The sequence below is a fragment of the Mustelus asterias genome, chromosome 21 (genome assembly GCF_964213995.1).
Source record: "Mustelus asterias chromosome 21, sMusAst1.hap1.1, whole genome shotgun sequence".
Lineage (NCBI taxonomy): Eukaryota > Metazoa > Chordata > Chondrichthyes > Carcharhiniformes > Triakidae > Mustelus > Mustelus asterias.
The window spans coordinates 75,210,519-75,231,647 of NC_135821.1; the positions used below are offsets into that span (position 1 = coordinate 75,210,519).

The following is a 21,129-nucleotide window of genomic DNA, read 5'->3' on the forward strand; positions in this document are numbered from 1 at the left end:
AATCGCCCTTCATGTGTTTCTGGAGACAGAGCTGGCTTCACCATCTGGGATCAAACCAGCCTCTCCAATCCAGTTTCCGACAATCTGGACCATTAGTCTAGTTACATAACCACTATGCTACCATACCCCCTATCTCCAGATGGCTTTGCCAATTAAGCACTGCTGCCTCACAGCACTGGGGACCCGGCTTCAATTCCCGGCTTGGGTCACTGTCTGCGTGGTGTTTGCACGTTCTCCCTGTGCCTGCGTGGATTTCCTCCGGGTGCTCCGATTTCCTCCCACAGCCCTAGTGTCAGGGGAATTAGCAGGGTAAATGTGTGGGGTTATGGGAATAGGGCCTGGATGGGATTGTGGTCGGTACATACTCAATGGGCTGAATGGCCATTCTGTGCTGTTGGGGATCTATGATTCTATGATTCTATGAGTTTGCACGTTCTCCCCGTGTCTGCATAACTTTCTTTTTTAAAGACTGTTTTGTTCCTGGTAGTGATGTTGCCTCCAATGTATAAATCAATGTGGAACACACTGAGCTAGGGGTAGGTAATGGTTTAATTAACTATGGGAGGTGCTCCAGTTTCCTTTCAAGTCTGAAAGACGTGCTGGTTAGGTGAATTGGCCGTGCTAAATTCTCCCTCAGTGTACCCGAACAGGCGCCGGGGTATGGTGACTAGGGGATTTTCACAGTCACTTCATTGCAGTGTTAATGTAAGCCTACTTGTGACACTAATAAATAAAGTTATGATCTCGAGGGGAAACTATGAATCATTACATTTCCTTCCTTGTAATTCAAGATACAAATTGTATCATCCTGAGCACCACCCTGGCTGAGATCACTGAAAGTCAGCCCAGATAGGAAACGATATTTAGCTCCATCCTGTTCTGTGTGACTCTGATTTTCACTGAGCAAAACCACTGAGCTATTGTGAGGGCTCATAAAGATGTTCTCTAAAGGCTTTGTGTCAGGTCTCTTTGTCCTGGGTGGGCCCATTTGTTGGAGTCACGTTGCAGGTCTTGGCTGTTGTAACATATTTATCTGCATCAAGGATGGTCGGAGACAGAAGTCAGCTGTAATGTTACAATGAATAGTTTGAAGTGACACCTTTGTTTCTCAAAGGAATTTATCACAGTACTATGTGTCATAGGAATTTGTCAAGACACACTTGAGCACAGATTAAGCACCACTCTCGTCCTCAGGAAGAATTCTTCTTTCAGTCATATCACAAATCTCGAAAATGTTCAAAACCTTGCCGTGTGTAAATACAGCACAGCTTGCTGCCAGATGGATTACGTTTTGTCAATTAAATCCAAGCCTCACTTGCTAGACTTTGACCTGAGTGTTGATATCTTCATCATATTTAACTTTCTTTTTTAAAGACTATTTTGTTCCTGGTAGTGATGTTGCCCCCAGTGTATAAATCAATGTGGAACACATTGAGCTCGGAGTAGGTAATGGTTTAATTAACTGGCTCTTAATGCTGTTCCACCATCAATAGTTACTCTATCACCAGTACAAGAAATGATTCAAAGGCCGGAATTTTACCGGCACACCCGCCCCGATTCCGGGGGTGGGTGAGGCTCGGAGAACAGCATTCTCCATTGGCCTTGGATGGGATTGAACGAACCTCGGGCGGGCATGCCGGTAAAATTCCACCCAAAGAGTCTGAACTAGCCTGTAGCAATATTTCCTCTCTCACAACTTCCAAATGGAATGCCCACCCTGGAACTGACAAGCCCAGTTGCATGCAGCAAGACCTGGACAACATTCAGGCTTGGGCCGTGTGATGACTTCAGCCAGGCTAATGAGGTTGGCTTGCTAGAGTATGAACTACCTGATGAGTCTTAATTGATGGTTAAATCAGGGAGCCTCATGCTCCCTATTTAAAGCAGGTGTGTCAGACTCCAAGACTGCATTCAGCAGGGAGCAACTGGAGAGCTGGCTGTGTACAGATGTATGGTGTAAAAACGACACATACGCACCACACAAGTACCAGGCAATGACCACTTCCCACAAAAGCGGGTCAAACCATCTCTCCTTTACATTTAATGGCATTACCATTACTGAATGCCGCACAATCAACATCCTACGGGAGGCGATGGCCTAGTGGTATTATCGCGACATATTAATCCAGCAACTCAGCTAACATTCTGGGGATCCAATTCAAATCTTGGCACGGCAGGTGGTGGAATTTGAATTCAGTAAAAGATATCTGGAATTAAGAATCGACTGAATATGGTGCAAAGTTATACTGTCACGTCAAAAGACTAATGCGCAGAAAACAGTACTTTACAACATCAGATAATACAAGGTACAGGGTCTCTTCCCATATCCCACATCACTGCATTTACTATCTGAATATGCAAGTTTGGTTAACATAACTAATGAACATGATGTGGAGATGCCGGTGTTGGGCTGGGTGGACAAGATGAGAGGTCACATGACACCAGGTTATAGTAATAGAATCATAGAATTCCTACAGTGCAGAAAGAAGCCATTCAGCCCATCATGTTTGCATCGACAGCAATCACTCCCAGGCCCTATTCCCGTAACCTCACGTATTTACCCTGACACTAAGGGGCAATTTAGCATGGCCAATCAACCTAACCTGCACATCTTTGGAGTGTGGGCGGAAACCGGAGGAAACCCACACAGAAACAGGGAGAATGTGCAAACTCCACATAGACAGTGACTCGAGGCCGGAATTGAACTCGGGTCCCTGGCGCTGTGAGGCAGCAATGCTAACCACTGTGCCACCATGCCACCCAAACACCGTGCCGTCCAGCAGGTTTATTTGAAATCAGCAGCTTTCGGAATGCTTCTCCTTGGTCAGGTGAAGTCTGACACTGAATCCAGCACTGAGTAACTCACACTGGAATGTACACATATAACCACATCCATCTCATCTGTGATGGCCTCTCTGGCCAAATAGCTGGTTGGTGCCCATTGTCTGCAACAGCCAGAAGGAGCAGCGCTCCGAAAGCTTCTGATTTCAAATAAACCAGTTGGATTATAACCTGGTCTCTCATAACTAATGGGATAATTGACAGCTGTAATTCCTGACAAAGTGAAAAGCACTTCATTTAATTGAGGAAAGTAAAACACAGCAGGCAGCAACAGCTCTCACACACACCCATACCTACACTCACAACAGAACTACATTGTCGATTGTTGCACAAACCCATCTGGTTCACTAATGTCCTGTAGGGAAGGAAATCTGCTGTCCTTACCTGGTCTGGCCTACATGTGACTCCAGAGCCACAGAATGTGGTTGACTCTCAACTGCCCTCTGAAATGGCCTAGCAAGCCACTCAATTGTATCAATCACTCAGAAAGGCAGCTCACCACCACCTTCTCAAGGGCAACAAATGCTGGCCAGCCAGCAACGCACATGTGGCTACGAGAGCAGGTCAGAAGCTTGGAATTCAACGGTAACTCACACTGGAATGTGCACATGTAACCACATCCATCTCATCTGTGAGGGCCTCTCTGGCCAAATAGCTAGTTGGTGCCCATTGTCTGCAAGATAAATGATCTTGGTCCTGATCTAGACAAGGGCCATTCACACATGTGGTGACATAACAACAACCAGAGTCAGAAACTTTTGAATTTGATTTGATTTGATTTATTATTGTCACATGTATTGGGATACAGTGAGAAGTATTGTTTCTTACGCGCTGTACAGTCAAAGCATACCATTCATAGAGAGAAGAGACAACGGTAGAGGGGGAATGAAATAAATAAATTTGTGCCCTTCTTGTCGGTAGAACGTGCACTCACACTTCCCGACCTTGAAGGCAACAAAATGAATAAATGAATAAATAATATAAGATGAGCCAGCACTTACACGAATACATTAAAGCTTTTATTAGTGTAAAGATATTAAACACTCAGTTAACAAAACTTCTGGTCTGGAATAGTCCAGTAAACTACTGCTTCTGCAACTTGGTCAAACATACAAAAGAAGCGTCAGCATAAATAAACTGCAGCAAGCAGATGTTTCTGTGTGTGAAAGGAAGGTCAAGGATTTTATTGGGAATGTAATCATATAGATTTAAGTGTGAGTGACAGCAGGCAGTACCACACAATGTGAACACTTCTAGCTATGCCTGGTTAGAGTAACCTTGTACGATGATCTTAACTGTCATGGCACAGATGCAGCAGAATTATGACATGGTGGATTCATGGCTCTGCCAAAGGCTTGCCCCAGGAATTAATTTGCATACTGCGTTATCCATTTAACCACAAAAGACTCAGGGAGAACTGTGAGTTTGTTCATTCTCCCAAGCTTAAATTGACAGGATTGAGACAGTAATAATAATCTGAACACCCACCCATTAATGCTGATTAACGAGTACTGTGCATTTGATAAATTCTGACAAATAGCTTTTTAACAATTCATTTACAGGATGAGGGCTTTACTGGCTAGGGTGGCACGGTGGCACGGTGGTTAGTACTGCTGACTCACAGCACCAGGGTCCTGGGTTCAATTCCCAGCTTGAGTCACTGTCTGCGTGGAGTCTGCACATTCCCCTTATCTGCTTGGGTTTCCTCCGGGTGCTCCAGTTTCCTCCCACAGTCCGAAAGATGTGCGGGTTAGGTCATTGGCCATGCTAAATTCTCCCTCAGTGTAACCGAACAGGTGCTGGACTGTGGCGACTAGGGGATTTTCACAGTAATTTCATTGCAGTGTTAATGTAAGCTTATTTGTGACACTAATAAATAAACGTAAACTTATTTATTGTCCATCCCTAGTTGCCCTTGAGAAGGTGGTGGTGAACTGCCTTCTTGAACCGCTGCAGTCCCTGAGGCCTGGTAGCTGAGCTTTGACAAGGGTCGTCTGGACTCGAAACATCAGCTCTTTTCTCTCCTTACAGATGCTGCCAGACCTGCTGAGGTTTTCCAGCATTTTCGCTTTTGGCTCCAGGTGGTGGTGATCCTAGGTGTCTGCTGCCTTTGTCCTTCTAGATAGTAGTTGTCATGTGTTTGGAAGGTGCTGTCCCTGGGGTGCATCTTGTAGATGGTAAACACGACTGCCACAGTTCCCTGCTGGTGGAGGGATTGAATGTTTGTGGAAGGGGTAGAAATCAAACGAGCTGCTTCGTCCTGGATGGTGTCAAGTTTCTTGGGTGTTGTTGGAGTTGCACTCATCCAGGCAAGTGGAGAGATTTCAACCACACTCCTATCTTGTGCCTTGTAGTTAGTGAACAAAATATGGGGATTCAGGAGATGAGTTACTCATAGCAGAATTCCTAGCCTATGACTTGCTCTTGTAGCTACAGTATTTACATGGATAATCAAGTTCAGCCATGGCCAATGGAAACCCCAGGATGTTGATAATGGGGGAATCAGCAATGGAATGCCATTGAATGTCAAGGGGCGATAGTTAGATTCTGTCTTGTTGGGGATGCCCAATGCCTGGCACTTGTGTGGCATGAATGTTACTTGTCAGCCCAAGCCTGGATATTGTCCAGGTCTTGTTGCATTTAGGCATGAACTTCTTCAGTATCTGAGGAGTCACGAACGGTGTTGAGCATTGTGCAATCATCGGCGAACATCCCCACTCGAGCCTTATGATGGGAGGAAGGTTATTGATGAAGCAGCTGAAGATGGTTGGGCCTAGGACACTACCCTGAGGAACTCCTGCAGTGATGTCCTGGAGCTGAGATGACTGACCTCCAACTATGACAACCATCTTCCTTTGTGCCAACTATTTGTCAGAATTTATCAAATGCACAGTACTCGTTAATCAGCAGAGGGTTCACCCTGATTCCCATTGACTCCAGTTTTGCTAGGGCCCCTTGAAGCCATACTCAATTAAATGCTGCTTTGATGTCAAGAGCAGTCATTCTCACCTCACCTCTGGAGTTCAGCTCTTTTGTCCACATTTGAATCAAGGTCATGAGGTCAGGAGCTGCATGACCCTGACAGAACCCAAACTGGGTGTCCGTCAACAAGTTATTGCTGAGTAAGTGCCACTTGATAGCACTGTTGATGACCCCTTCCATCACTTTACTGATGATCGAGAGTAGACTGATGGGACAATAATTTGCAAGTTGGATTTGTCCTGTTTCGTGTGTAAAGGACATACCAGTGTTACAGTTGTACTGGAACAGCTTGGTTAGGAACACGGCAAGTTCTGGAGCACAAATCTTCAGTACTGTTGCTGGAATATTGTCAGGCCCATCGCCTTTGCAGTATCCAGTGTCTTGATACCACGTGGAGTGAATCGAATCGGCTGAAGATTGGTATTTGTGATGCGAGGAGCCTCCAGAGGAGGCCGAGATGGATCATCCAGTCGGCACTTCTGGCTGAAGATTGTTGCGAATGCTTCAGCCTGGTCTTTATGCAAATAAAATACTGCACATGTTGGAAATCTGAAACAGAAACAGAGAATGCTGGAATTATTCAGCGGACCAGGACCAGAGAGAAACACACTTCTGAAAACAAAAATCATCTATCTGAAATGTTAAACCACCACCCTCTTAAACATGCTGCTGGGTATTTTCAGCATTAACCATTTTTTTCCAATTCTTTTATGGCATGTGGGCATTGCTGGCAAAGCCGGCATTTGTTGCTCATCCTTAATTGCCTTGAACTGCGTGGCTTGCTGAGCCATTTTAGAGTCAACCACATTGCTGTGGATCTGGAGTCACATGTAGGCCAGACCGGATAAGGATGGCAAATTTCCTTCCCTGAAGGACATTAGTGAACCAGATGTTTTTTGCAATAATTGAGAATGGCTTTGTGGTCACCACTACTGAGACTAACTTTATTTTCCACATTCATTAATTGAATTAAAATTCCACCAGCTGCCATGGTGGAGAATGAACCCATGTCTTTGGGTCATTAGCCTGGGCCTCTGGATGACAAGTCCGGCCACATTATCACTGCATCATTGTCTCCCCATTTCAGATAATTGAGTACGTCGTGTTGTGGTGTTACATCTGCTTTCCATAAAGTAGATAAGGGTTAAAAAAATCAAAAAAGCACAAAGGCTGGTTGGAAGAGGCTTTAAACCTTGTCGATTGGGCACACCCACCTTGTACTCAAACTGAATCAGGCAATATGGTGTGAAACTTAACCTTACTGAATTTCCTTATAATCTAAAGCTCGTCCTGATGTCTGCATGGTGGTGTTTTCAGAGGAGGCTGTTCGTGTCGACACAAAGAATTGAGTCTTCCAAAACCCCCTCAGGGTCACAAGTTTGATTCAGATAACTTCTAAAACACAATTTCTTTCTACATTCTTAATAAAACACCACAACTTAATTGCTAAACAAATGATATTCCGGCTTTGAAAGCATCGCAGTGTGAAAAATTCTGAAGAATCTGATGAAAAGTTGCTGGTTGCAACTTGAAGGGAAACAGACAAAAAGATGAAAGAAATTAGATGAAATCACTTGGCCTTTGAATCAAGTCTAGACTGCTCTCTCACTCTCTATTGATGATATAAAGGGCCACATGAGTTTGCAACTTTTTCACGACAGCTTATTTAATTTCTTCTCTCACACTGAGCTGGTAAAAATCAAAAACACTTGAAACCCTGTAAGTCATTTTTTTTAACCCTTTGATGACTGTTTTGGTGCTTCAGCTATGAAAATAAAAGTGCATCATGTGTTTGAACTTTATGGTTAGTTTGAAAAATATTACAAGTGGTCAGCACTGCTGCCTCACAGTGTTAGGGACCCGGGTTCGATTCCCAGCTTGGGTCACTGCCTGTGCAGAGTTTGCACGTTCTCCCCATGTTTGTGTGGGTTTCCTCCGGGTGCTCCAATTTCCTCCCACTGTCCGAAAGACGTGCTGGTTAGGTGCATTGGCCATGCTAAATTCTCCCTCAGTGTACCCAAACAGACGCTGGAGTGTCGTGACTGGGGGATTTTCACAGTAACTTCATTGCAGTGTTAATGTAAGCCTACTTGTGACACTAATAAATAAAGTTTTTTTCAGGAACTAAGTGATAAATGATTCTATTTTGCTGTATTCAAATTTCTATTTGTGATATTGAAGAATAGCTTGAATGTTGCTGAGTGAGAATAACATGAAATATTTTTCCAAGGGTATGTATTGTGGAGAGGCTGAGTATTTTATGTGTGGAACTAGTGAAATACACAGTGTGTGATGACCATCAAAGAATCTTTAAAGGTCACTCAGAGAACTTCACAGAGCACGTTGACTTTGAATCTTTGAAACAGTGTTTGATGTGTATAAAAAGTTTAAAAGCATTAGTAATGAAATTTAATCAATAGCATCCCACAGCATTTATTTTATCGATTATGATGCCACATCGTGTATGAGTGAAGAGTTTTTGAGCTTTTGGGGAGATGGACGGGTCTCAGCAGGTCTTGCCTCCTAATGCACCTCCCAACAATTTTATTGGGAGATGGTGGCACAGTGGGAGTATCACTAGACTAGTTATCCAGAGGTCCAAGCTAATACCCTAGGGGTCATGAGTTCAAATCCTACTGTGGCAACTGGCGGAATTTAAATTCAGTTGATACAACCTGGAATTGATGGCTGTGGTAATGGAGACATGAAGCTATCACTGATTTTTGTAAAAACCCATCTGGTTCACCAATGTCTTTTAGGGAGGGAAACTTGCCATCCTTACCTGGTCTGACCTACATGTGACTCCAGACCCCCAGCAATGTGGTTGACTCTTAACATCTCTCTGAAATGGCCTAGCAAACCACTCAGTTCAAGGGTAATTAGAGATGGGTAACAAACTTTGGCCTTAACAGCAACCCCCACAGCTCACAAAAGAACAATGAACAAAGAACAAAGGAAAGCACAGCACAGGAACAGGCCCTATGGCCCTCCAAGCCTGTGCCAATTATGCCCTTACTCGGTCGGTATCCCTCTATTCCCTCCCTATTCATGGACCCATCCAGATGCCTCTTAAATGTTGCTAATACGCCTGCTTCCACCACCTCCTCTGGCAGCGCGTTCCAGGCACCCACCACACTCTGCGTGAAAAACTTTCCCCCGCACATCCCCCTTAAACTTTACCCCCTCTCACCTTGAACCTGTGCCCCCTGGTAATTGACATTTCCACCCTGGGAAAAAGCCTCTGACTGTCCACCCTGTCTGTGCCTAAAGAAAATAAAGGAAAAAAATATTCAATTTGGGTGGAGCTTGCAGTTAGCCTCAAAGTTAGGAATTTGGTTACAATGTGATTACACTGAAGTACGTGGAAATCACCAGCTTGTTATCTCTGACACTGAAATTGCACTGTGCTGTAGCCATACCCAGATAACATACATTGCTGGGTTGCTAGCTTGTGTCACAAGGGCACTGAAGATATTGAACTTTGTAGATATCTTTATTCCCAGAATGTATTAAGAAGAAATAAATATTTATGTAAAGTCTTCCATTGGTGTTGGACATCCCAAAAGACTTTCCCACCAATGAGGTACTTTTGAAATATAGTCACTAATGGAGAAAACACAGGAGAAAATTGGTACACAGCAAGGTCTCAATAACAGTAATTAGATACTGAGCAAATAATCTGTTCTTAGCAATGTTAGTTGAAGGACCAAAATTAGCCAGGACACTGGAGACAACAGATCCATTCTTCTTAGACTTGTGCCAAGGGATCTGTTATGTTCACATGGAGGAACAGACAGGGCCTTGATTTAATGTCTCATTTGAAAGCCAACACGTCTGAAAATGCAACACTCCTTCAGTACTGCGCCAAAGCGTAAACCAGTGCCGGATTTAGGCATAAGCTAAACAAGCTACAGCTTAGGGCCTCACAATCTGCAGGGGCCTCACAAAATTTCAGAAGGTTTACAATGAAGAGAACATTTAAGAGCGGATACCAGAAAAGAAAAAGAAAGCACCAGCTTGAAGAGCAACTCAAAAAATTACCAAAATTACCAAAATCTATGAGAGAGATCCACCCAGCCAAATGATAAATATGTAATCAGTAAATGCATTCATTTGAAAATAATTTGTATTTTTCACTTTAAATACCTTGCTATTGAATAATTAAAAGGCATAATTATGTTTTCAATTTTTTTGTGGCGACCCAAGGTCCTGTTTTGGTACGCACCTTTGTGAGACCTTTTGGTGTAACTTTTTAACAAGGGGCCTCCAAGCTTTATATAGCTTAGGGCCTCACCAAGTCTCAATCTGGCACTGGCGTAAACCTAGATTATAGTGGGACCTGAATCCACAACTTCCTGATGCAGAGTCAGGTAGGTATCTGTCAGCCTCACTGAATTCAAATACAACCATCTGCCATGGCGGGATTTGAACCTGAGTCCCCAGAACATTAGCTGAGTTTCTGGATTAATAGTCTAGCGATAATACCACTAGGCCATGGCCTCCCCATTGTCAGCATGGTTTTATGAAGGGAAAGTCATACTTGGCAAAATTCACTTGAGTTCTTTGAGGATGAAACCAGCAAGGTGGATAATGGGGAGCCAAAGGATGTGGTATATCTAGACTTACAGAAGGTGTTTGATAAAGGGCCGCATAAAAGATTGATCCAGAAGGTGAGATCACAGGGGTTTGGGGTTAGAGTATTAGACAGGATTGAGGATTGGTTGACTGACAGAAAGCAGAGGGTCGGGATAAACGGGCCCTTCTCTGGCTGGCGAAATGTATCTAGTGGGGTGCTGCAGGGGTCAGTGCTCGGACCTCAACTGTTTACAATCTATATAAATGATCTGCACTATTTACAATCAGTATGAATGCTCTGCAAGCAAGGGCAGAGTGTAACATACCAAAATTTGCGGATGAGACTAAAATAGATGGGAAAGCAGGCAGTGAAGAGGATATAAAGATTTTACAACCGGTAATAGATAGGCTAGGAGAATGGGCCAAAATTTGGCCGATGGAGTTTAATGTGGATAAGTGTGAGGTTGTCCATTTTGGCAAAAAAAATAGAAAAGTAAATTATTACCTAAATGGAAAACAGATTCAAAATGTGTCCGGGCAGAGGGATCTGGGTGTCTGTGTTTATGAACCGCAGAGAGTCGGTATGCAGGCGCAGCACATAATAAAAAAGGCAAATTAAATGTTGGCATTTATTGCAAAAGGGACTGGAGTATAAAAGTAGAGAAGTGTTGTTGCAATTGTATAGAGTGTTGGTGAGACCGCATCTGGAGTATTGTGTCCAGTTTTGGTCTCTTTATTTGAGGATGTTGCGGCATTGGACGTGGAGGCGTTAGGGAGAGTGCAGAGAAGGTTTACCAGGATGTTGCCTGGTATGGAGGGTCTTAGCTATGAGGAGAGATTGGGTAAACTGGGGTTGTTCTCCCTGGAAAGACGGAGAATGAGGGGAGATCTAATAGAGGTGTACAAGATTATGAAGGGGATAGATAGGGTGAACAGTGGGAAGCTTTTTCCCAGATCAGAAGTGACGTTCACGAGGGGACACGGGCTCAAGGTGAGAGGGGCGAAGTATAACTCAGATATTAGAGGGATGTTTTTTACACAGAGGGTGGTGGGGGCCTGGAATGCGCTGCCAAGTAGGGTGGTGGAGGCAGGCATGCTGACATCGTTTAAGACTTACCTGGATAGTCACATGAGCAGCCTGGGAATGGAGGGATACAAACGATTGATCTAGTTGGACCAAGGAGCGGCACAGGCTTGGAGGGCCGAAGGGCCTGTTTCCTGTGCTGTACTGTTCTTTGTTCTTTGTTCTTTGGAGGCAGTTCAGAGGAGGTTCACCAGATTGATTCCGGGGATGAAAGGGTTGACGTATGAGGAGAGATTAAACAGTTTGGGCTTGTACCCGCTGGACTTTAGAAGGATGAGGGGGATCTGATCGAGGTATATAAAATTTTAAAAGGGATTGATAAAATAAATGTAGACTAAATGTTTCCTCTTATGGGGCAATCACAAACAAGAGGTCACAGGTAGAGGTTGAGAGGCGGTAGATTGAAAACTGAGATGGGGAGGAACTTCCTCTCGCAGAGGGTGGTGAATTTGTGGAACTCGCTGCCCCATAGCGCGGTAAATCATTGAATGGTTTCAAGAAGGAGATAGATATATTTCTAATAAAAAAAGGGAGAGAGGGATATGGGGAACAGGTGGAGAGCTGGATTTGAGACCATGGAGAAATCAGCCATGATCTGATTGAATGGCTGGGCAGACTCCAAAAGGCTGAATTTGCCTACTTCTACTCCTAGTTCCTACGTTCCTATGTTCCATTCCAGGTATGATACAATTGACCCACCAGGAAGCTTTTATCAAAACAAACATTATTTATGAACACATTTAGAATATAACAAAAAGAACTAACACAACGTTTGCCAATTAGAACACTTAAACATGACAAAGTATAATTCTTGACAGCTAGCTATCTCTATTGTTCCAATTTAGCAGTGTCCCCCAAAAACATAAATCCTTTATTTAGAACAAATTAGCACCAAAAACAGATATACTTATGTGGATACTAGCTTTCCAGCCTTTTAACACTTTGGGACTGTGATCCAGGCAGCAGTTTCCAGAGAAGGATATATCCTCAGACAGCGGATCTTCAGAGAAGTAAATCTAGTCCCTGGCAGCTCCCAGTCTCCAGACTTCAGAGATGAAAGGGATATCTCTCTTTATAGCTTCCAAACAGCATCTCTGATACAGCAGACTCTCAGAGTTAGAGACTTATTTTCTGCCAGATCCTAGTCTCCAACTTCAGTAAAGGGAAAAGAGAGGCACTGCTTTCTAACAACTCAAAGCAGCATCTGACTTGATTGCGCTGTACAAGTCTAGCACCAACCAGTCATATGACCTTATCTGTCAATCAACCAATTTAAATCCTACTCGACAAAACCCCAGGGGAACACTAAAACAACAGGACAGCATTAGCCCAGACTAAAACAATCACTCTAGCAATTAAGAGAAATTATGTTGTTGTAGTAACAATACAGGACTGTTGGATGTAGACAAAAAGACATCAATAATTTAAAAACTGCTAAAACAGACCCTGCATAATAAACATGACAAATACATTTCTTAAAGGTGTAGAATCGTCACACTCCCTTGTCTAACTCAACCTTGAAGATATTCAGTGACCCAGCCTCCACTGATCTCTGAGAGAAGAAATTCCTCCCCAACTCCATCATAGATGGGAAACCCCTTATTTTTAAACTGTGTCCCCCTAGTTCTAGATTCCCCCATGAGGGGAAACATCGTCTCAGCATCCACTCTGTCAAGTCCTCCTCAGAATCTTAGCGGTTTCAATTTAATCACCTCTCATTCTTCTAAATTCCAAGGACTAGAGGCCTAACCTGCTCAACCTTTCCTCAGAAGACAACCCCTTCATCCCAGGAATCAACCTTCTCTGAATTCCAATGCAAGTATATCACTCCTTAAATATGGAGATCAAAACTGTACACTGTAGGTGTGGCCTCACCAGTGTCCTGTGCAGTTGTAGCAAGACTACCCGAATTTTATATTCCACTCCTGCCCCACCTTTGACATAAAAGCAAATATTCCATTCACGTGGGTAGAACAAGGACAGGAATGGTTGTTGGAAGTTCCGGGGTATAGATGTTTCAGTAAGTGTAGGGAAGCTGGTAAAAGAGGTGAAGGAGTGGCATTGTTAATCAAGGATAGTTTAACGGCTGCGGAAAGGCACTTCGAGGGGGATCTGCACACTGAGGTAATATGGGCTGAGGTTAGAAATAGGAAAGGAGCGGTCACGTTGTTAGGAGTTTACTATAGGCCCCCAAATAGTAATAGAGATGTGGAGGAAGAAATTGCTAAGCAGATTATGGATATGTGTGGGGGTCACAGGGTAGTTGTCATGGGGGACTTTAACTTTCCAAATATTGATTGGAACCTTTGTAGGTCAAATAGTTCGGATGGGGCAGTTTTTGTGCAGTGTGTGCAGGAGGGTTTCCTGACACAATATGTGGATAGGCCGACAAGAGGTGAGGCCACATTGGATTTGGTACTGGGAAATGAACCGGGCCAAGTGTTAGATTTGGTTGTGGGAGAGCACTTTGGAGATAGTGACCACAATTCGGTGTCTTTTGTTATTGCAATGGAGAGGGATAGGGCCGTACGGCAGGGCAAGGTTTACAATTGGGAGAGAGGTAATTATGATGCGATTAGGCAAGAATTAGGGGGCATACGTTGGGAACAGAAACTGTCAGAGAAAGGAACTAATGAAAAGTGGAACTTTTTCAAGGAACAAATACTGGGTGTCCTTGATAGGTATGTCCCTGTCAGGCAGGGAGGAAATGGCCGAGTGAGGGAACCATGGTTCACGAAAGAGGTGGAATGTCTTGTGAAAAGGAAGAGGGAAGCTTATGTAGGGATGAGGAAACATGGTTCAGATGGCTCGATTGAGGGTTACAAGTTAGCAAGGAATGAGCTGAAAAAGGGGCTTAGGAGAGCTAGGAGGGGACATGAGAAGTCCTTGGCGGGTCGGATCAAGGAAAACCCCAAGGCTTTTTACTCTTATGTGAGGAATAAAAGAATGACCAGGGTGAGGTTAGGGCCGGTCAAGGACAGTAGTGGGAACTCGTGTATGGAGTCAGTAGAGATAGGCGAGGTGATGAATGAATACTTTTCTTCAGTGTTCACCAAGGAGAGGGGCCATGTTTTTGAGGAAGAGAAGGTGTTACAGGCTAATAGGCTGGAGGAAATAGATGTTCGGAGGGAGGATGTCCTGGCAGTTTTGAATAAACTGAAGGTCGATAAGTCCCCTGGGCCTGATGAAATATATCCTAGGATTCTTTGGGAGGCAAGGGATGAGATTGCAGAGCCTTTGGCTTTGATCTTTGGGTCCTCACTGTCCACGGGGATAGTGCCAGAGGACTGGAGAATGGCGAATGTTGTTCCTCTGTTTAAGAAAGGGAATAGAAATGACCCTGGTAATTATAGACCGGTTAGTCTTACTTCGGTGGTTGGTAAATTGATGGAAAAGGTCCTTAGGGATGGGATTTACGACCATTTGGAAAGATGCGGATTAATCCGGGATAGTCAGCACGGATTCGTGAAGGTCAAGTCGTGCCTCACAAATTTGATAGAATTTTTTGAGGAGGTAACTAAGTGTGTTGATGAAGGTAGGGCAGTTGATTTCATATACATGGATTTTAGTAAGGCGTTTGATAAGGTCCCCCATGGTTGGCTTATGATGAAAGTGAGGAGGTGTGGGATAGAGGGAAAGTTGGCCGATTGGATAGGTAACTGGCTATCTGATCGAAGACAGAGGGTGGTGGTGGATGGAAAATTTTCGGATTGGAGGCAGGTTGCTAGCGGAGTGCCACAGGGATCAGTGCTTGGTCCTCTGCTCTTTGTGATTTTTATTAATGACTTAGAGGAGGGGGCTGAAGGGTGGATCAGTAAATTTGCTGATGACACCAAGATTGGTGGAGTAGTGGATGAGGTGGAGGGCTGTTGTAGGCTGCAAAGAGACATAGATAGGATGCAAAGCTGGGCTGAAAAATGGCAAATAGAGTTTAACCCTGATAAATGTGAGGTGATTCATTTTGGTAGGACTAATTTAAATGTGGATTACAGGGTCAAAGGTAGGGTTCTGAAGACTGTGGAGGAACAGAGAGATCTTGGGGTTCGTATCCACAGATCTCTAAAGGTTGCCACTCAAGTGGATAGAGCTGTGAAGAAGGCCTGTAGTGTGTTAGCTTTTATTAACAGGGGGTTGGAGTTTAAGAGCCGTGGGGTTATGCTGCAACTGTACAGGACCTTGGTGAGACCACATTTGGAATATTGTGTGCAGTTCTGGTCACCTCACTATAAGAAGGATGTGGAAGCGCTGGAAAGAGTGCAGAGGAGATTTACCAGGATGCTGCCTGGTTTGGAGGGTAGGTCTTATGAGGAAAGGTTGAGGGAGCTAGGGCTGTTCTCTCTGGAGCGGAGGAGGCTGAGGGGAGACTTAATAGAGGTTTATAAAATGATGAAGGGGATAGATAGAGTGAATGTTCAAAGACTATTTCCTCAGGTGGATGGAGCTATTACAAGGGGGCATAACTATAGGGTTCGTGGTGGGAGATATAGGAAGGATATCAGAGGTAGGTTCTTTACGCAGAGAGTGGTTGGGGTGTGGAATGGACTGCCTGCAGTGATAGTGGAGTCAGACACTTTAGGAACATTTAAGCAGTTATTGGATAGGCATATGGAGCACACCAGGATGATAGGGAGTGGGATAGCTTTATCTTGGTTTCAGATAAAGCTCGGCACAACATCTTGGGCCGAAGGGCCTGTTCTGTGCTGTACTGTTCTATGTTCTATGTCAATGTTCACCTTGCCAATTACTTGACACACCTGCATTCTACGTTTTTGTGATTCATGAACAAGGATACCTGGATCCCTCGGTGTCTCTCCCCATTTAAATAATATTTTCTATTCTTACTGCAAACTGAACAACATCACATTTTACCACATCCCCATTTTTTGCCCACTCACTTAACCTACCTATATCTCATTGAAGACTTTGGCCCAGTTGTGGTAGGCTGGGCAGAAGGCCTGTCTGGGGCTCTGAGATTGTGCCCTAATATATATATATAATATGATTATATATTTAAATGAAATGTCCCTCCAGGTTTCACCCCTTAATCCCTCCACCCCCACCCCCCACAGCATGTTTCCAATACCCTATTCATGCCACCTCATGTCCACCACCCATCCCAATAACCCCTCATGCCTCCCATGCCAAGGTGCGCCACTCCACCCCATGGCCCTTTTTAGCTTCTATATCAACCTATGCCCCTCCATCCACCTCCTGTGTACATTTATTGCCCCATACCCAACTTAGTGCCAACTCATGTCAACCCTTGTCCTCCATCCAACATTCTTTGCCCTTACCAAATATCCACCATGAGCATGCCTTAGGACTCATACAGAAATGAGATAAAATACAGTTCCATAAAATAAAGTTCAAGGGTGGAATGTTCCTGTCCCACACACCACGGGAATCGTAGCAGGTGGGGGCAGACTATGGAAAGGTCTGTTTATCTCGGGCAGGATTTTCTGGTCTTGGGGTGAGCGCAGCTGGAAAATCCCAACCCAAGTGTCTATTGTAGACTTCATAGTATTTGACAAAATGCTCCTTCATAAAAACCCATTTCCTACCTTTAACTAACTAAATCCTTAAAACAACAAACATTCCATTCAAATGCACAATGCCTTAGTGCAACAAGGTTTGGAATTCATAATCCCACATTAAAACCTCTGTAACCACTTGTAGCTGTTAATCAAACTGAACTGGCAGGCACCCTGCTGTGATAATGGATGGTTGTGAATTCAGTCATGAAGCACTAATCCAATAAAAGAAACCTTCAGGCTCATATCAACAGACAAAGTGGAATAGCAAGCAATCTTTTTTTTTAACATGCCCAACCTATTTTCAAAGTTTTAAAGGGCAGGACTTTTAAATGCCTTGACAGCTTGACAGTTCCCTTTGACAGGTGCTTTCTTTGACAAGTCATTTTAACACTTTTTACAGCTCCTTTTTACAGGACCACTTGACACTTTTATTAGGTTCCTTTGACAGGTACTTCTGAAAGTTGATTTTGATACATCTGACAGTTCGAATGAGAACTTTTTTTCGAATGAATTCAGTCATCTGGTAGTTCACCTGGGGCCAACGAAGATTTAACTATTTCCATCAGGGCCCATGCAATCTCCTCCCTTGCCTCCCATTGCAGCCTGGGATATATCTCATCAGGACCTGGGAATTTATGGCCCTTTATGCCTACTAATGAATTAATGACTAAGAACAATTACTTTCTGCAAGTTAATATGAGGAAAATGTTGTTTACTAGTTTGAGAAATAATTCAAATTTCAGACAACGTTTAAATACATCATTGGCTGGATTCTCCGGTCGTGCACGCTCTGCTTGCGCTGCTAGCGAGAACGGAGAATTTGGTGCTCAGCCAAACCTTCATTCACTGCAGCAGGACTGGAGAATCTCAGCTGCGGGTGAGGTCAGAGAATCCAGCCCCATGATTCTGAATCTCTTTCTGGGACTATTTTATATTGTCTCACTGAAGTTAACACTTCTCCACTGCAACTTACAATGATAATACGCTGAATAAAAACCCAAATTGACCAATCAAGCCTGCACCAACTACATATGATGCTCGCCTCATTGCGATTGGACACTTTCTACTGCCTTGTACGTCAACAAATGTCCCAGTGTACAGAGCAGCTATCATCTTCGCACTCCTGTACTGCAGTCAGACCTGGACTCAGAGTCAGTGACACATAAGAAGAAGTCTCACAACACCAGGTTAAAGTCCAACAGGTTTATTTGATAGCACGAGCTTTCGGAGCGCTGCTCCTTCATCAAGTGAGTGCAGGATTTGGTTCACAAACAGGGCATATATAGACACAAACTCAATGACAAGAATTGTAATTGGAATGTGAGTCTTAACAGGTAATCAAATCTTAACAGGTACAGACAATGCGAGTGGAGAGAGGGTTAAGCACAGATTAAAGAGGTGTGAACTATCTCAAGCCAGGACAGTTAGTGAGATTTTGCAAGCCCAGGCAAGTCGTGGGGGTTACAGATAGTATGACATGAACCCAAGATCCCGGTTGAGGCCGTCCTCATGCGTGCGGAACTTAGCTATCAGTTTCTGCTCGGCAATTCTGCGTTGTCGCCTGTCTTGAAGGCCACCTTGGAGAATGCATAAGATGACACATATGAGCACTAGAGAAACTCCTTCAGCAATGCCTCTGCCATATCCTCTGGACCCAATGGGAGGACTGTTGAACAAACACTAATGTCCTTCTTGAAGCCAGCTCCACATATACTTAGGCAAACTCCTGCAGAACAAACTTCACCGGAGAGGACACTAAGTTCTTCCAAAAAGATTTTAACCCTCCGCCCCCCCCATCGGCCCTGGGCTGCCATGGTCTCCAGCCCCCTATCCCCGCAGGCCGACCCCCACTCCCCCAGATGACCCCCACCCATTCCCCACCAATTGCTGGCCTCCCTCCTGCCCCCATCGATCCCCAGGCAGAGTGGCAGCGGGACCCTCCACCCCCACTGATTGCCTCATAAGTCCTGCCCCCACCAGGCCCTGCCCCCTATATGTCCTGCTCCCTTGAAATTACCCCATACCCAATGGGCAGTGCCAAGGCACCCCCTGGGCATTGGCATTTTGCCCCATGGGCAGTACGGGCTGGCACTGCCAGGATGCCCATGCCCAGTAGGCGCCACCCATGCCGCCCAACCCCCTGCGTAACCCTGATTGCCCCCTTCACTGCAGTGGGATCGCCCCAATATTTCCTCGAAAGTGGGGAGCAATTGTAATCCCCGCTGGAGTGAAATACTCTGGCGGGGTGGGAGAGGCTAGCGGGCTCTCCGAGAATTCAGTCACGGGCCCGTGGATCACATTAGCATGTCATTAAAAGCAGGTGTTCCTGCCGGTTTCCAGCGTGAATCGGACAGCACCAGAAATCGGGCACTGGGGGATGCACGCGCGGCAGGAACACATGCACGAATCCTACGCATGCCCGGCTGCGAGATTCTCCCACTCCGCTGCACAGAAAACTAGCACAGGGAAGAGGGGAGAATCACCCCCTGTGTCTGAATGGCTAAAAGGCATCTCCCCACCAGGTCCTGTTTACTCAACGTTTTGGGGAGGATGAAGAAAACTCTTCAAAGACAATCTGAGGCTCTGCGTAAAGTGCAGCAACATTGACATCATCAACTGGGAGGAACCTGCTACCAATCTTTCAAAATAGCAACACTTGTCCATTAAGCCACATCATGATGATGCAGAGCAGTGACAACGGAGGAAAGATTAGGAACCTTCACTCCTGAACTCATTACCTCATTGGATGTCCTGGCCCATGTGCCTAAAGATGTCTGGGTCAAGAATCATTCCGTTCAGCCACACGAAAACCCATGGCAGACGTCATCCTCAAACCGAGGCACAGCCGACAATAAAAATAACCTCTCCGATCTTTCCCCAGAGTTTGGGGAAATGCAAAAAACAATGGTGGTGTTTGTTTGCGAAGTGGGTGGGGAAATTGAACATTCCTCATTCATGCATAGAATCCCTACAGTGCAGAAGGAGGCCATTCGGCCCATCGAGTCTGCACCGACCACAATCCCACCCAGGTCCTATCCCCGTAACCCCATGCACTTACCCTAGTGAGTCCCCCTGACACTAAGGGACAATTTAGCATGACCAATCATCCTAACCCTCACATCTTTGGACTGTGGGAGGAAATAGGAGCACCCAGAGGAAACCCACTCCCTCAGATGTTCGACACCAATCCAAGGGATTGCGTTGATATATCGCCAGTTAATGAATTTCAAACCCTCAAAGGCACTCACTTTAATTTTGCAATATCAATATCGGGCAGCGCAGTGGCACAGTGGTTAGCACTGCTGCCTCACAACACCAGGGACCCGTGTTCGATTCCTGGGGATTGGGTCACTGTCTGTGTGAGTTTGCGCGTTCTCCCCGTATCTGCGTGGGTTTCCTCCGGGTGCTCCGGTTTCCTCTCACAGTCCAAAGATGTGACTAACTTGGTTAGGTGCATTGGCCATGCTAAACTCTCCCTCAGTGTACCTGAACAGGCGCCGGGGTGTGGTGACTAGGGGATTTCACAGTAACTTCAATGCAGTGTTCGTGTAAGCCGACTTGTGACACTAATAAAAAAACAAATATCAAGAGAAAACTTGCAAAAATGTATTCTCGTCCTTTACAAATCCCTAGTATTCTATGGTCATTGCTGCCCTACTGTGCCGGCTACAGGATAAACACAAAGTCCATGTATATAGCTGCACTGTCCAATTACTTGCATGGTAAGTGTGGTCTATATGGGAAGTCTATGAGTGAATGCAGCAGTTAAGTAAAGCCAGCTGAATAAATGCAGCCTTTGTTAGTGAAATGCTAATGACCCAGGGACCTTTGTGCATTCTGAATAAAACACCTTGGTCTACGCATTGTACAGACTGATCACTCATCCTTTCTATTTCCTTTCAACGCACTGCCAGGATTGCCCTAACTGATTATTTCATTCTGCACTGATTATCCCGGTGACAAATGTTGCGATCTAACATTTCTGCAATATCTGATTGAAACAAAGCTTCTCAGGAGCTGGCCTGCTTTAATTTGACCCGTCCAGACAAAAATAACAGCGGTGCGAGGATCATTGCCCTGCCATCCTTTGAACTGCGATGTTTAAACAGCGTA

The 21,129-nt window shown here is 44.8% G+C and overlaps 1 protein-coding gene across 3 annotated transcripts in view; it reads right to left on the reverse strand.

Annotated features, from left to right (window-relative positions):
- Window positions 1–3,601: 3,601 nt before the first annotated feature.
- Window positions 3,602–21,129, reverse strand: part of LOC144508987 (uncharacterized) — a 174,417-nt gene continuing 156,889 nt past the window's right edge. The window contains exons 1-3 of one of the 3 annotated variants that reach the window (XR_013500374.1): window positions 12,390–12,718; window positions 9,014–9,087; window positions 3,608–6,372 (exon numbers count right to left, since the gene is read on the reverse strand). Coding sequence is in view for 1 of the 3 variants with exons in the window: in XM_078237207.1 (XP_078093333.1) it covers window positions 6,173–6,372; window positions 9,014–9,087 (274 nt within the window). In the remaining 2 variants the exon portion in view is untranslated. Of the gene's footprint in view, window positions 6,373–9,013; window positions 9,088–12,389; window positions 12,719–21,129 lie in introns of those variants that run through there. The other 2 variants (XR_013500375.1, XM_078237207.1) reach the window with 2 other exon arrangements.